We start from the raw sequence: 16822 nt of genomic DNA, 5'->3' as shown, positions 1-16822 counted from the left end.
GCGGAAGCGTTTTCTCCAATAAAAAGAAAAGATGAAACGCGTTTCTTTCAATAAAAGATGTTAGGGGTTGCATTTCACCCCCCTTTTTCTCTTTTTCTTTTTGCTTTTTTCTTCCAAGGCCAATCACACATTTTTGGGTAAATTACAATACGCTCCCCCAAAATTTGTCATAATAATAAACATTTTCTCTTTTTGAAAAATTATAAATACCTCCCTCAAATTAACGATCCGTCTAACAAATACGCGTTATAATAAACTATCACGAGGGCTAATTATTACATGACCATTAATTCTACGGAGTATTTGTAATTTTTTAAAACAACGAGAAAATATTGATAATTATGATAAATTTTAGGGGTCCCAATACTATTATATACTATATACAACTCAATAAAAAATTCAGTTTTTATACAAAAAAAGATACTTATAATGATAACAAAACTGAATTTATTGTGTAATTATTTGTACTTTAATTAATTGAAGAGGAAGAGTTTGGTGCCTTCGGTATGTTATTTTCTCTTGTTCCTTTTTTCATAATTGTTTTCTTTTAAAATTATAGTTTTGTATCTTAAAATGTTACAAAACAATAATAAATTATTTGTCATTATGCCCAAATTGCATACTATTTCAACAGAAACACACCTCATTTCAGCTGAACGACACATTTTTTCTATAACTGATACATATTTGGTTGATTTAATATAGTTAGATGATGATCGAGCTCCATCAATCACTCGTCTACTTATCACAAGCTAGTCATATATATACTTCACACTATAATCAACTACTTATTATGATTTAATCTGATCAAAATAAATTAATTAATTCTGATGTGATATCAAAATAATATTAGTGATAAATATTTAAGTGATAATTTAAAGTTGTCATTAATGATATATCTTAAGTAATGATAATATTTTGGAATAATTATATTTAAATCGCGGTTTTTTTACGCAAATAATTCACATCTTTTGTATAATTACAAAAATCATTGCTAACAGCAAAAACAAAGAATAATTTGTGCAATGATGTTAATATTTACGGGGGTGTATGTGTAGCTTTTTAAAAAATAAACGTGGTTTGCGTAAACGGTGTAGGCGTATTTGGTAGGTATATGTGTAATTTTTTGAAAAATATAAATAATTTATGTAGATAGACCATAAGTCAAAGGGTGTAGACGTAATAATCCCTTTTAATATTGTCATAATATAATGATTAGCGACAAGAACCGGGAATCAAGCTATCACTACAAAGAATTAATGACACGTCTGCAATGACGACACAAATATAATAACAACTATATATATGTAATCATTATATAATAACTATTATATGCATACTTTTTTTGTCGTTAATTATTCCTAATGATAATATTTACTTCAATATTGTAACTACTAAAAATATAACAATTATTATTACAAGAAAAAAAGATAATCTTGTCATTTTACATATATAATTAGTAAAAAGTACCGTTACTTAATTTTTGCTTTCGTGTCACCAATATTTTTACAGTATGTGTCAAACTAAAAAAAGACGGTTACTAATCAATAATTAGTCAATCGAGAGCAGTAAATTAAGAATTTATTTATTTATTTTGCTAATATCAATTAATTCAGTAAATTTTAACTAGAAAAATTTATTTATTAAATGAAAACAAACGTTATGGGTATTAAATATAATTAAACACAAAGGCTTTATGTACATCAAATTTTAGGGAAGAATCGTATAATTATCCTAAAATAAAAATGGGTGTAAATTTTCTATTACTGAGAGAGAAGAAAGGAAAATCTCATATATATATATATATATATATATATTATTTAGTGAAAATCTCATATTTAGGTCGGTTGTTTGTCCCCAAATAGGAAAGCAGATAGCACGGCTAAGGGATAGGTAGTCCATGATGTCCGACTCACATATCGGAACATCCCGACACGTGGCGAGACGACAACCCTCGCTTAATGCTTGGTTCTGGAAGTAAGTTCATTTGCCGTTAGCGATGACAAATGCAAATAAGACGATTGGGAAAAAAAACTTGTACTTAGCCAATTAACTTGTTACTGATTTATTGTAAGTTAAATAAATATTTTTATGATCATATTATCTTTATTCGTCTTCACGTATTAATACATGTAAGATGGTATATCTTTACTGTTATTATGGTAGTTTAATTTGAAAAAAATAGTTTGAGCTATAATAGTAATAAGTCAATCAGGAGTAATTATCAATTTTCATTCAATGTTTCTGTTAATATTTACAAATTCATTGAAATTTGACAAACTGAAGGACTTATTTGTTAGACGGAAGTAAACCTCAAAAGTGCTAGATGTAATTTCCTAAACCACAAGAGTTTACGTGTAATTACACTAAATTTTAAGGGAGGAGAGTATAATCTATCCTTTAAATATTTGGTTCCAAAATTGCCCTCCAACAAAGGCAACCTCAAGAGGGTGGGTGTTGCCCCAAAATTAAGGGCATAATGGGGACCATCAATTACCCTTTTTGTGTACAAACAAATAAAAATAAAAAGGCAGTCAAGGAGATTAGCCCTTTCACATCTTTCCCACTACATTACACTATATATATTTTATTGATAGCCTTTCGATTCTTAAGTAAATAAAATTTAGTATCAGAATAATTTGAAAAATAACGAATGAGTTAAGTGAACACACGTAATACCTGGGGACTATGTGTTCATAGTAATGATCAAGGTGTACGTTCAATGTAATTCATTAATCCAAGAACCGTCAGACGATTATTCGGGTTATTGATATTAGAGGTTCGTCTCGAGAAAAAATGAGTGGATTCTTGTAGTATTCAGTCATTTTTATCATGCCGGATGAAATTTTTGGGTACTTGCCAGAATCTCAGCGTGGTCCCCACATTACTGCCATTTTCATTTTATGTGTTTAATCACTTGAAATTAGTTTTATATACTGACGTTACAGAATATCACGAAAATAGACAGGTTTTCAGCTATTGCGAAGAATAAAACAGTCTTATGGTTGTATTTTAAATTTAGTGATTGATAATGACAAAAGAATTTAAATAGAGCATATATAAATTGGTAATATTAAAGTAATATTATTTAAAATAAAAAAATAATTAGATAAAATATTGTCAATTTAAAAGAATGTGTAGGGACCAGATGACATAGCATGTTAGCAATGTTAAGGACAGCTTCCCACTTACTGATTGATATTTATGCAAATTATTGAAAAAAATATGAAAAACATTAATTAAATATTAAAATAATATTAATAATAAAACTACAGAACCAATTGAGACGTTTGCAAATTATTTAAATATATCAAATTTCGGATATTAAAATAAATTTTACTTAATAAATAAATATACATATAAAGAGACGTACCTTCGAAATGATTAGACGAGGTATTATTACAACCAACCTTAGTCCACGACCATCAACATCAGAGATCATTGTGGGCTATTTTATATATATAAATCTCAATCATTAATAATTAATATTAAATATTTATAATTATGTAATAACTATTATAAAAATAGATAATTGTCGTGAAAGTAAAACAACACTCACACGCTAATGAAATTTGAATTCACGGTCTTATTCTAGTTATAGGGTCACAGCTTCGTCAACTAAATTGGAGCTCATTAATCTAAGGTGATTTTTGCAATAACTTCTACTTTTGTAACGAGAATAAGTTGTAGAAAAAAATTATAAATTAAGCAGTATTAAAGATTAGGAGTATTTGAAAATAAAAGTACAAAAAAAAAAAAAATATTTAAGTTTGAGGATTTGGGGAAATTACTTCATATTTAAATTTTACCAACACATCGCAGAATTTCATAAGGAGTTGCTTACGGTTTTTGACATAACCAACCTAAATTTAAGCAATTGAAAACTAGAAGCTGTAAGCCTAACACACTATTTCATATTTATTTTCATGAATAAGCTTATAAGTACTTATTTTAAGGGGATAATTACATTCTCTTCTCCTGAGGTTTGTCGTTCATACGTAAACAATCTGTGGTTTGAAAAATTACATTTCGTACCTGGTTTGCTTCCTTCTGATAAACAGGTCATTCCGTTAATAAAAATCCGCTGACTTTGTTGATATTATGAATAAAAGTGAATGAAAACTGAAAAATTTACTCTAGATTGAGTTATTACAGGCTTATTGTAGGTCGAACAATTTTTTTCTAACTAAACTACCATTAAAACGATGAAAATATACCTCATCACATCCATTAACATGTGAAGATGTATGATAATAATTATGTCATAAAAAGATTTATTTGACCCGCAAATCACAATAATTCAATAATAAGTCAATAGGGGTCAATATAAACTTTTATCTTTTTATTTTTGTTAATATCAGCAAATTCGATAAATTTTGATTAATGAAGGAACTTTTTTATTAGACGAAAACAGACCTCATGAATATTAAATATAATTTTCAAAATATAAAAAATTTATATGTAATTATACAAAATTGTCCCTATTTTAAACACCACTTGACCTAACTTAAAAAGAAGAGAGAGAAGAGAGAGAGAGAGAGAGAGCTGGTGATGGTCTAGCATGTGGGGAGGCGCATAGTACTCATGTGGGAACTTGGATTCTGGGAATGTTCTTAAACTGAATGATGTTAGAGGCCAGAAAAATCAAACAATGACACACCTGTGATGGACCCAAAATATCTGTCTGGTTTCATGTTACCAAATAATTCAAAATAATTGTGTCGGAATAACTTATAAGATATTACTGATAAAATGTATACCTAAAATGCAAAAAAATTTAAAAGCTCCTAATTACATCTTATATTCTCATTATTTTTTTTTAAATTATCAAACATATCATAATATATTTTAAAACATTTACAAACTCACCCGAACATAAAAAATAGAAAATTATATATAATTACTTATGAAGAAATCTCTTAATAATTAACTATACATTATGCCACATTTAAATTTCTAAATTAACGAAATATAACACTTACCTTCGTAGAATTAATTTTTGGATGAAATTACAATCGCGTAGATATATTCTATTTCAAATGAATTTTGAGTATCTTTTACCATAATTCGGTACCAAATTATTTCTTAACTAGAAACAAAAATTATTTTTTTAATTAAAAATATGGAAAAGTAATTAGTAACGTAGCAATTTAAGTTAAAATAAAGTAACAAATTATTATAGTAAATACAGAACAGTTATGAAAAAAATTAATTTTTATTGTGTTTCAACTAATCAGTACACGAGTTTTGGCTCTTTAAAAAATTAGCATACCTACATTAATTCAGATATATTTTTAAAAAGAATTCTACAAATTTATAATTAACAAAATCTTTGACACATTTACAGGAAAAAGCAAATTTACCTTTCCTCAATATTTTTAGTAATAATTATCCAAAAATAAGATATCTCATTTTTTTCCCCTTAAAAATATCTATTTACTTAAATTAAATAGTTAATGACTCAATCTTAAGATGAAAAATTCAGAATAATTTTTATATTAAATATTTGTTAGTCTTTTCTACTAGGAGCATGTTTGGTTGCAGTGAAAAGTGAGAGTATAAGATAAATAAAAATAAAAAAAATATAGATAATTTGGTGTTTGATTAGGAAAAGAGATGAAAGAAAAGTAGAACTCGAAGTATATAAAATCCCTCCAAAGTTCAATTTTTTTATCGATGAAAATTGAGCGGAAAAGTAAAGTATAAAATGAAAAGACAAAAAAATATATATATATATATATATATTATTTACAAAAGACTTACTTCTGTTTCAATTATACCAAACAACTTGAAGAAAAACTATTTTTCTTTCCCACTCCCTCCCTCTCCCCTTTCACTGTCCTTTTCCCCTCACTTGAACCAACGAACCCCCAAGTAATTTACTTTTTTTTTTTCCCTATATTATAACTAAACTATATATCTTTTTTCTCTAATGAAGAACGATTGCAAGTTGCTATAAAGAAATTATGCAATAAATATGTATACATTTGAATAAGGAGCTAAATGATACATTTAACTAAGAGTGATAAGACATAAGGTATAATTCGAGGGTGCAAAGTGCAATTAACCCTAACAGTGATAAGACATTTTGGAGAGGCAGAGCTATGATTCCCACATGAATTTATAATATCAAACAGTTATGAATAGCCTATAATTAAAAATAGTCTATAATTTTAAAAAAAAAAAGCAAAAACGAAAAAGAAAACAAAGACATGAGGAAAAAGAAAAAGGATAAAACATCACTCTGTCGTCTACAAAATGATGACATTCCCCCCCTCAACTCTTGGGATATTCTTCTTAGACCCCAAGAAAAGGTTGAAATAAATCAAAATAGGGGCACATAAGTAAATCAACCAGTGGAGTTCTACTCAGTAGTCTACTCTGTACCTCTGAAGCTCTCACTTGTCAGCCAGAGCTTCTTTTGAATGATGAGCACCACTTCATCTCCATCCTGGCCGGTTTCCGAATTGGAATCAGCCGTTGCGACTACTTCCCAGTGCAATGCGGCTAAATACTTCTTTACAAAGTCGATCACTGGTTGTCGATCCCGGATGATAGCAAACCCTGTAGGCCTGAGGATACGGTCCATTTCGAGAAGCAGATCCTCGCCGCTGCATCCTTTCTTTTCAATGTCGGAAAACACGGTCCATGCGTGGAGCAAATCATAGGTTCTGGGGTATGTCGAGAAGGATTCACACCTGTATTCAATTCGATGTCAGAACACATTAAGTTGCTAAGTTATTGAGCACACAATAGCTCATAGACTAAATCTTGGGATCTTTCAGAAGGAGCTAGCAATCACCCCGGAGAGATTTAGAACAATATTCAATAGCTTAAAGGCTACTAAGCCAGAATGGCGAAACCAATATAGAGTTTGGCCGTTGCAGTAATTATTGGCGTACCAGTTATGAACAGTGCCGATCAAGCCTCTGTCATAGACAATCTTTAGTGTTTTCGGTCCGTCTTCAGGTACAACATTCATCACCCAAACATCCTTATCCTTCAAGGCAGCAGCGAATGATCCCAAATTTGCCTTCATATCCATGACGTTTCTTAGAGTGTCAGATGATATCTTTGGGCTTAAGAGACTCCAGTATTGGTCGACTCTCCGTCTCCAAAGTTCCTATTTGAAACAGTTAGTACAAAGTTAAGAATTAACTTTTTGTCCATTTTGTCTGCATATGCAAAGGATAAGCAAGCAGGGGTTTAAAGGGGAAGCAGGAAAAAGAAGAAAGAAAATGAAAGACTATATGTATGAGTATACTCCCAAATTACCTGATCTTTTTCGAACATTTCACTCGAATAGCCAAAATCAGCAAGACGTGGGGGAGGAGTAGTTAATCGGGCAGGCCATGGAGCCAATCCACTACCTTTTGTTTTGTGATCATCTGATGATGAGAACAAAAATATTAGAGAATGAAATTGAAGTCATACCTGAAGAACTTTTGACAGGCAAACACAATGCGACACGAGTCTTGATAAGCATTAGATGACCTACATTCTAAATTATTAGCTCATGAAATGCAATGCATGGTGGACTAAACATATTCTTTAATGCAATGCATGGTGGACTAAACATATTCTTTTCTTTCTCAACTAGGAACACGAATAACATTAGCAAAATACCAGATTTACCAACCTACATAAACTGCTGACTATAAAGAGAACTCTTAAAGGCCCCTAAAAGCAAATTAGGAGTTATTCGACTTCATCTCCGACTCATTTTGAACCCATCCATCAAGGGTTAAACATGCAAGAGGAGAAAATAGGTAATCTGCTCAACCTTTTTCCTCCAGAAACTCCAAGGTCTAAGACACCCAATTTGATATGGAGAGAACAGAATCTGAATCATTCATCTTACCATTTGGAAGCAACAAAAATAAACCATCTATTTACATTCCAGAATTTTCCCTAGCTAGGATTTAATCCAAGAAATGAAGTTTTTGTAACATATAAGGTAATGAGATGCTTACGGTCAGAATAAGGCGTAATGCATGCCTCCATTTGTACACCCCAAACTGCATCAGGATCATCATCAGATCGACAGAGTGGTGGCTGAGTCCCAGGTTCTCTTTCCAAATAACAGTCGTTTGTTAAAGGCTTTTGCCAAATGACAGTTTGGTTTCTTTTCGAAGCAATTCTCCAGCACATACGTTCCACAAGTGCACTCATCTCCCTCCATATTCTTAGATCCTCTTCATCCTGAGCATAAGCTTCAGGAGACGAGTAAGCAAAATAGCCTCCAGGTCTAAGCACCCTATCCAACTCAAGAAGAAGGATCCCATCCCTCTGCAGCCAATCAATTCTACAACGAGAACAGTGAGCAAATTCAAAAGACCTGCTTGGATAAGGAAGTCTCTTTGTACCAAGAACACCGAGATATGCAGGAATTCCTCTTTCCAGAGCAAATTGGATCTGGTTCTGATGCACATCGTTAGGTGCTAGAGACATTGCAATGATATCAGAAGAAAGTAGGTAACCTCCGAAACTTGCAACACCACAACCAACATCGAAAACTGTGCGCAATCGTCCTTCATTGTTCAAGTTATCATTGGAAAAGTTAAGCATCTGCAAAAAGAAAAAGTATAATCAGGACCAGACGATGGGTTTTATTATCTTAGGCCAGAAGTCAAAATTTAAAAAAAAACAGTCATTGATGCAGGGAAATTATCTTAAATCAATAAGAGGAACAAATAATTTACTCAATCAGGTTAAGCATGCAATTGCTGATACTTCACAGCCAGAAACTTACATTTGCAATAGAAGCAATGTATTTATCTGCTCCATAGTGAAAGTGGGTGCCTCCTCCAGGAAAATGAATCTTATCTCCTTTAACAACCATCCAGTTCTGGTCAGACTTCTCATGTGCAAGGTGAGTGTGAGGAATGTTTGCTTTCCAAACTTCATCTCTACTTTTTGGCCACTTGATTGGGATCTGCAGTTTCCAAAACAGAAAGAATAATATGAATAAATTATAGGAACAAGTGAGAATGCGAAAGTCTGCAGACTAAAATCAACTGCATAACCTAAAGTTTGAGACCCTCACCTTGTATCCTGGAGGAGGGGGAATCAAACAATTGTACCGCCTTTCAGGTAATGGGCAGTGCCTTTCATAGTGTTCCATCACAGATAGATCTAATTTCAATCTCATTTGATAAATAAGATTTCTGTCCAGACACGGGATCAGCTCTGAATGGCGATCATCACAGACCTTACAATTGAACAGGATGATTAATAAATCCCATCAAATAGAATCATAGGAAAGAAAGCACAAAGGTAGGGGCTGGTTCTTTTATTCCTACAAATAGTGGAAGTACTTACTGGAAAGCTCTTCGGGGTGATAGCATCCTCTCCTTCATCGAGAGAAAGCTTGATCGAAGCATCATCTTGCTTACCAAGATCAGAATCTTCATCTCCACCCAGATAAGATGATCCTAATTTTCTCAAAGACCTGCTGCCATACTCCAGAGCAGACTCCCCAGCATTCTTAGAGCCAAAGTAGACATACAGAAAAACAAGAAATACAGCCAAAACACCCACAGAAGTCAACAACCGCTTCTTCTGTGGTCCATCTGATCGTCCCCTCGTCATTTATTCAGATCCAACACACTTGGAAAAGCTTCTGCTTCTCCTACCACCTCAAACTTTTGACGTTATGGTTCAAAAAGATGATCTCATTATTGAGATCCTGGAGTCTTGTTAACTGAGAACCACAAACAAGATGATTTAGGCCAAAGTTAGATTGTGAAGCAACCTGTTAAATCAACAGAAAATAAATAAGGATAAATCCTGAAGTACATTGGATTCAATAAGCATTATCTGTGTAAGAAGCCATAAAAAAGAAGGCCAGAAAAAACACTATAAGTAAAATATTTCAAGTACCCAACATGATTCACAGAGTAGAAAAAGAAAAGAATCATCCTCTTCTTTCTGTTCTTTTAGATAAGTTTACTGAAAGGTCATAATTAACATATACATTCAAAGTCCTAGAAGGCTAATAGATAGCCATGTCACACAGTTTACAACAATAATGCTGGCAAATCAAATGGCAGGTAAAGAAAGAGAACAGCCCCACTCTGTCATTTCCTCTATCAATTCTAATTTTGATAGGTTTAGTCAAAGCAAGAAATCTGTATAAGAGAAACCAAAAACAAAGTTGGTAGAAGTATAGTGGACGTATATAGCTAAAATGCTTCCAAAGTAAACTTAGCTGAATGCTTAACAGATTCTGGAAACAATTAGCTTTCGAACTTTACTATTTTTTCTAAAAGAATCTACAAAATAACACCAATTTCTACCAAGAATTGCTGCAGTTATGTTATGAATTTCTCACCCATTTATGCCAAGTGTGGTTGAAATAATTACACTACGACATAGGAAGATCCTGTGGACTATCATCAAGAACAAAGGAACAACTTTTAAAGGGACTATCAAACAACACCAACAAATTTAACTGAATGGAATGTGATCCTCTAGCAACTAGATTCATAATTAGCTCCAAAAGAATTTGCAGCAGTGTGAAGAATTGTTGGAATAAATTTTTTAGATTGTTATCAATTGTAATCTCTTCAAATAAGTTACCTACTCGTGTCCTAGGCACATGATGGCCAAATATAACTGAATCCGTAGAAATCAAGGACAACTACAACAATCCATTGAAAGTTATGAATCAGACTAAGTAACATGGTGTTTGATGGAAGCCCACACTCCAAATCAGTTGTTGATACTGAGTTTGGCTTCTTATAAATCCTAATTTCATCCATCATTCTCACTTTGAGAACCAGACACCACATCAGTTTCACCTTTACTAATTTTTCTGTTACATTAAACACATCAAAAGTCAAATCCATATCAAATTCCCAAATTACTGAAAGCAACAGAAAGCAATCTTCTTCCATAAATTTACTCAAACAACAACTCCATGAAGGCAGATCCACAAAACCAAACCCTCCAAAATCCTCACATTCACTACACATGCATTAACAAGAAGCACAAATCAAAGAAACCGACATAAAAACATTGCAAGAAAAAGCAAAAAAGTCATAAATTTAGCACTCCAAGAAAAGCAAAAAAGTCATAAACTCAGGACTCCAAGAAAACAAAAAAGTCATAAACTTAGCACTCCAAGAAAGCAAATCAACAAAAAAGGGAAACCAAATTTGCAAATCAAACATAAAGGCACTGTAAAATACTAATCAGATCAGAGTCCGAGATGCTCACTGATTTCAAACGTCGATCTGGGCAGATCTTAATTAGATTGAATGGAACGATTACAGTAATAAAACTGCAAATGCAACAAGGAACTTGCGAAATTAAGAATGATCCAAGATTTTACTTGCTCAGTGGCTTGAGGCTGAGGGCGAAAAGTGAGCGATAGAGCTAAGCTGCTGTGCGCTGTATTCTAGAATTGGAAGTACTTGTAAATCTCAGGGAGTAGAGAGAGACAGAGACAGAGAGAGAGAGAGAGAGAGAGAGAGAGAAATAAATGTGGGAGAGGGGGTTAGATCTCGTCTCTGATTCCTGAGATTTTACTGCGTGTAAGTGCGTGTTTTATCCTATATTTGGAGGGGAAAGACATGAAACTCTTTTTTTTTTTTTTATAAAACATTTATTTTGAATTTCTTGTTTAATTATTGAAAGGTAATAAGTAAAATTTAATAATGATTATTTTAATCAAATATTTATTCTTTAAGATATTTGGTTTATATTTTGGTACATAATTTTTTCAGTTAATTTATTTTTATTTTTCAAAAAAGAGTGAATTATTTTATACAGTATAAATTGTCACGACTTAAAAATCATGATAAATTAATATTATTTATCACAATCAAATAACATCAATACGAAAACTTAAGTTTCGATTGGTAATAAATAATATTTGTTATGGTTTACATGAGACAAAAAATATGCTCTAATTTTTAGTTATGACTAATATTTTATTTTCACTTATAGAAATACCGATTTATAGTCATTGCGACTCTTCACCATGATATTAACCATAAGAACAAGTCATATTTTTCTTGACTGACGACTATCCAATAAAAACTATTTTTAATATAAATGACTCTTATATATTTCATAATCATTTAATTTAAAGCTTCCAAAAATATATATATATATATATATATATCTTTTAGCCAAAAAAAAAAAAAGATTACGACTATATACATAATAAAAAGAGTAAATTACAACGAGCTCTTTTGAGATTCAACATAATTATAAATACACTTTTGTTATATAAAAAATTATCAATACCCTCCTCATCTTAACGACCGCCTAACAATTAGTCCGATCCATTAGTTTTCATTAGATTTTTGATCCATTTTTTATGGTGAACTGACCAAAATGCGTTTATGGACTATGAATTATTATTTTACTTAGTTTTAAAAATTTTATGAAACTTTTCATGGACTACATGGATAATTTTTTTATAATTCTTAAAAAAATTGCATCCACCGCATTCGATCTTTTTACAATTACTTATCTTTTTAAATAATAAGGATAAAATTGACAGTTCCTGACTTTCATCCAAAAATTATATAATTTTATAAAATATTAGAGAAATATTTATAATTTTTTAAATAATAAAAAAAGTTTTCGTAATTATACCAAAATTTTAAGAAAAACTCGTCGTAATTTATTCTAATAAAAAATATAATTTCTTTTTTAAAAAAATTGCAACTACATGTTTTTCATATGGTTGTATCTTTATCAAATTGTCAAAAAAAAAAAAAATTAAATTGGCTCCATCATGTCCCATCAACATGATATAAACTCTGATAATGACATTGTCATGACTTAGTATTTAAGAAATTTTTTTAAAAAGTTATTTTAAGTGTTTATCAGTATTTTATTAAAAATAAGTTGAAAAGAATATTTACGATCCGAAATTTGTATCTCTTCTTTATCAGATCGATTTATTTTCACTTTTTGTTCTTAAAATATTATCAACTTTTATTACAGCTAAAATTACAATCTTTTTCCACCACAAATAAAAGTTTTTACAAACACCTCTTCGTCTTATGACAACCTTAATTATGTCGCCATAAGTCATTGCACGATACACATATTTTTAGTGCGATTCAATTAAATTATTAATTGAGTTACATTTTTTATCTTTATATTTTAGGTAAATTTCAATAGCTCTCTCGAAATTTGTTATAATTATAAATATTTTTGATCGTGTGAAAAATTATAAATGCACCATTGAATCAACTGCCGCCTAACAGATACCTCCTGCAATAGGTTGTCACGAAATGGGTCTTTGTCGGACAAATATAAATTCTAAAAAAATATTTGTAATTTATCTTTATATTTTGTATTAATTAGGTCACATTATACCCCAAAAAAAAAAAAAAAGCATGTACTTGTTATATCACGGATTGCGTAATTTTTGGACATGTAGTAAGATTCGATAATAATTTTAATTTCTAAATCAAATAAAATACCAAATATATTTTTTTAATTATTATAAGTTAATAGGTAGAAGTAATTAAATTTTATAATAAGAAAAATTAATTAATAAATTGAATGAAATAATGGGTGTCACGCGGTGTCATGGAAAAAGACGCTTCGGCAAAGTAAATTACACTGTCGGTGAGCTGTTACTCGTGTGCCGACACGCTTTTGGGTCTATTGCAGATTATTGGGCCGAAGTTTCTTTGTAGCCCAAAAGATCTTTAGCCCAAGTCCATAGGATGCTGATTTTTCACTCTTTGGGTCCAATATTTGTTTTAAGGGATAATTGGATTGTCCAAATTTGGTATAATTATATATAAATTATTTATATTTTAAAAATTATATTTAATATTTATAATATTTGTCTCAGTTTAATAAATAAAAAATGAACAGAAATATATATATCGGTATGAGAGATAAAAGTTTGTTGTAGATGTCAATTCATGTCTTAGTAATATCTGTTTTATTATATATATATATATATATTCTTTGTTATTATGTCACGCCGTTCTTATGTACATATAATAAATAATATTTTATATTTTAAAATATATTATAGATAAAAATAGAATATATAAATCAACAATCACATTTAAAAAAAAAGAAAAAAGAAGAGAAAGAAACATAAGAAATCAACATAAGATATTATCGATACAATGAAAGAATTTGAATAGTATCGTTAAAATGATGTGCAGTCACTTTTTTTTTTTTTTTAAAAAAATTAATTACAATTCATTTTTAAAATTATCGAACTAGGGTTATAATTGTCATATTTAAGAATTGGTGCAGAGGTGCCACTAACCTTTATTTGTGAGCATGAGGGTCTTTCGTTTTTCTACTAGTATAGAAGATAAGAATAAAATATATAAATCAATGAATTATATTTCAAAAAAAAAGAAAAGAAATAAACAAAAGAAAATCAACTTAAGTTATTATTGATACAACAAAAAAATTGATGTAGCGGTGTTAAAATAACGTGGAGTCTTTTTGTAGAAAAAAAATATAATTACAATTTATTTTTAAAATTATCTAATTAGGGATATAATTATCATACTTAAAAATTAGTGCAACGATGTCACTGAGCACCGTTTGTTAGTGAGAGGGCCTTTATTTTTTTGTATTAGTATAGATGTATTGTACATCTTTTACTATATTGACAAAATTATCACTATTCAAAAAGATATTATTAAAGTATTTTTTTTATCTTTCTCACCTTTTCATCAACCACTATAAAAAAATGTGGGATTTGTAACGAGGTTTTGGAACTGTCGTTACCCACAACCTTTATTACAAGTTTGTAACGGATAAATTTTGATGACGTTATGGCGGAGCCAATAACTATTTCACTTTTTTATAACGGCCAAAACCATTACAGAAGCCGTTGCTAAATACATATATATTCCTAATGCCATTACAAATAAACGGCCGTCACAACGGCATTTCTTCTTATGATAGCCGTTCCACGACATGTATGTAAAGCCGTTCCAAATGTGTAAGTGTAACTAACCATTACAAAGACCGATAATAATTTTCGGCCATTACTAGTTTTTTATAGTTTTTGGAACGGCTGTTTAACTTTGTAACGGTCTGTGAAAAGAAGGTTAGCCATTACAAGTACCTCATAAAAAACTGGGTCAAATTCTATGTAAAACATGTGTTACAAAGGCCATAACAATACGGATAGTTTTTTTTTTTTTTTTGTTCATGTGTATTACTAAAGCCGTTCCAAATGTGGACCTTATAACGACTATATTTTTCGCTCCAAAAGTTGTTACAAAAGTCGGTACACTTTAGCTTATATATATGTGTGTTGCACATTATTTTTATTTCATTTTATTTTTTGTAGAATTGATTATTAACCACACATACTCCCAATATCTCTCTAATTTTCGAGCATATACACTTGATCAGGTAGAATTGCTTAATTTTGGATCGACAACTGTTGATATCTTGAGTTGGTTGACTAGGTAACAACTTTAACCCTTTTAGTTAGTTGATTGTAATTTAATTATTTTAGTTTTATGATTCTTTGATCTTATATGTTATGTATTATTAGTGTAACGTAATATTTATAAATTTATAGGTCGAAATATAATTATATATATGTGTGAATATGTTGTGATATGGAGATAAATGTATGATAAAAACCGCCAGGGGAGAGTAGGTATTACACTGGAGGATGTGGTTAAAACTTTAATAGAATGGGCCAAGTATCAGCGTGGACATATGGATAGAGACAAAATTAGGTGTCCGTCCCGGAAGTGCAAAAACGAAACGTTAGAACACCTGATGATGTCAATCATCACCAATGTATGCGAGGGTTTATGCCAAGATATTCTAATTAAATTTCACATGGCGAAGAGAGGGTGTAGGAGTACTTTGATGCTGTGACTGCCCCTCTACTACAGGAAGAGCAAACTCCAGCTGCTCAGGAGGAGGGTAATTCCCATTGGGATGATGAATAACAGATGGATTGGGAACAGAGGATGATTTTTGGTGCAGCCAGACCGCGTTATTTTTCTTCTTACCAGGATGGTGTGTGTGATAATGGTACGAGGTCCTTTCCTACTGAGGTCGGTCCTAGTTCGTGGCACGGCGGGGGACCCTATGATTATGTGTTAGGGTTGTCAGACCATTTTTATGATGTACTGTACCCTGCTGATCAGCCGTTGTGGAGTGGTTGTACCCAACCTCATTTGGCGTCAGTTGCTGGTTTAGTGGCTATCAAAGCCGAGGGTCATATTTCTGAACGAACATATGATCAAATATCGCACTGGGCTAATAATATATTGCCTCTCGATTACATCCTGTTAAGAGATTACTATAGTACGAAGAATTTGATAAGGGATTCGTGTTAACCCGTTGAAAAGATTGATGCATGTAAAAATGGCTACATGTTGTACTAGAAGATCGTCGATTTGGAATACTACAAGTTTTATGGAGGCACTAGGTACAAGTCGACTAGGGAGCGAGACCCCTGTTGCAAGAAGTCCCCTATGTAGTTCTTAGGTACCTACCGCTTATTCCTTGTCTGCAGAGGTTGTATACTTCGAGAGCAACTGCGGAGCACATGACGTAACATGCAACATATCAGACGGAAGAGGGTTCCATGTGTCATTCGTCCAATGTAGAGGTTTGGAGGCATTTTGACCAGATATATCTTGATTTTACAGAAGAACCGCATAATGTTCGGCTGGGCCTTTGCATAGATGGGTTTGCGCGGCACGAGCAATACCGTTATATTTATTCATGTTGACCCGTTATACTTACACCGTACAATTTTTCCTAAATATGTGCATGAGTTTTGAGTATGTATTTTTTATGATGGTGATCCCTAACCCTTCTACTCTGAAGCATGTGATCA

General features: G+C 31.4%; 1 protein-coding gene across 3 annotated transcripts; it reads right to left on the bottom strand.

Moving 5' to 3' along the window:
- Positions 1-6086: 6086 nt before the first annotated feature.
- On the bottom strand, positions 6087-11528 carry LOC105158465 (putative methyltransferase PMT3). 3 transcript variants are annotated; one of them, XM_011075234.3, is made up of 8 exons: positions 11221-11528; positions 9322-9754; positions 9047-9211; positions 8753-8935; positions 7974-8568; positions 7276-7388; positions 6903-7123; positions 6087-6698 (listed from the first exon to the last, which is right to left on the bottom strand). In XM_011075234.3, the coding sequence occupies exons 2-8, from the start codon at positions 9589-9591 to the stop codon at positions 6377-6379; spliced, it is 1869 nt and encodes a 622-aa protein (XP_011073536.1). In that variant the 5' UTR covers positions 9592-9754; positions 11221-11528; the 3' UTR covers positions 6087-6376. The 3 variants fall into 3 exon arrangements, with proteins under 3 accessions (XP_011073536.1, XP_011073535.1, XP_011073538.1); XM_011075233.3 differs by having other exon boundaries at positions 9322-9703; XM_011075236.3 differs by having other exon boundaries at positions 9322-9703; positions 11336-11528.
- Positions 11529-16822: the final 5294 nt, after the last annotated feature.

This window comes from Sesamum indicum, linkage group LG3 (genome assembly GCF_026168435.1).
Source record: "Sesamum indicum cultivar Baizhima isolate 11 linkage group LG3, ASM2616843v1, whole genome shotgun sequence".
Taxonomy (NCBI): domain Eukaryota; kingdom Viridiplantae; phylum Streptophyta; class Magnoliopsida; order Lamiales; family Pedaliaceae; genus Sesamum; species Sesamum indicum.
This window is presented reverse-complemented; position numbering and strand designations above follow the sequence as displayed.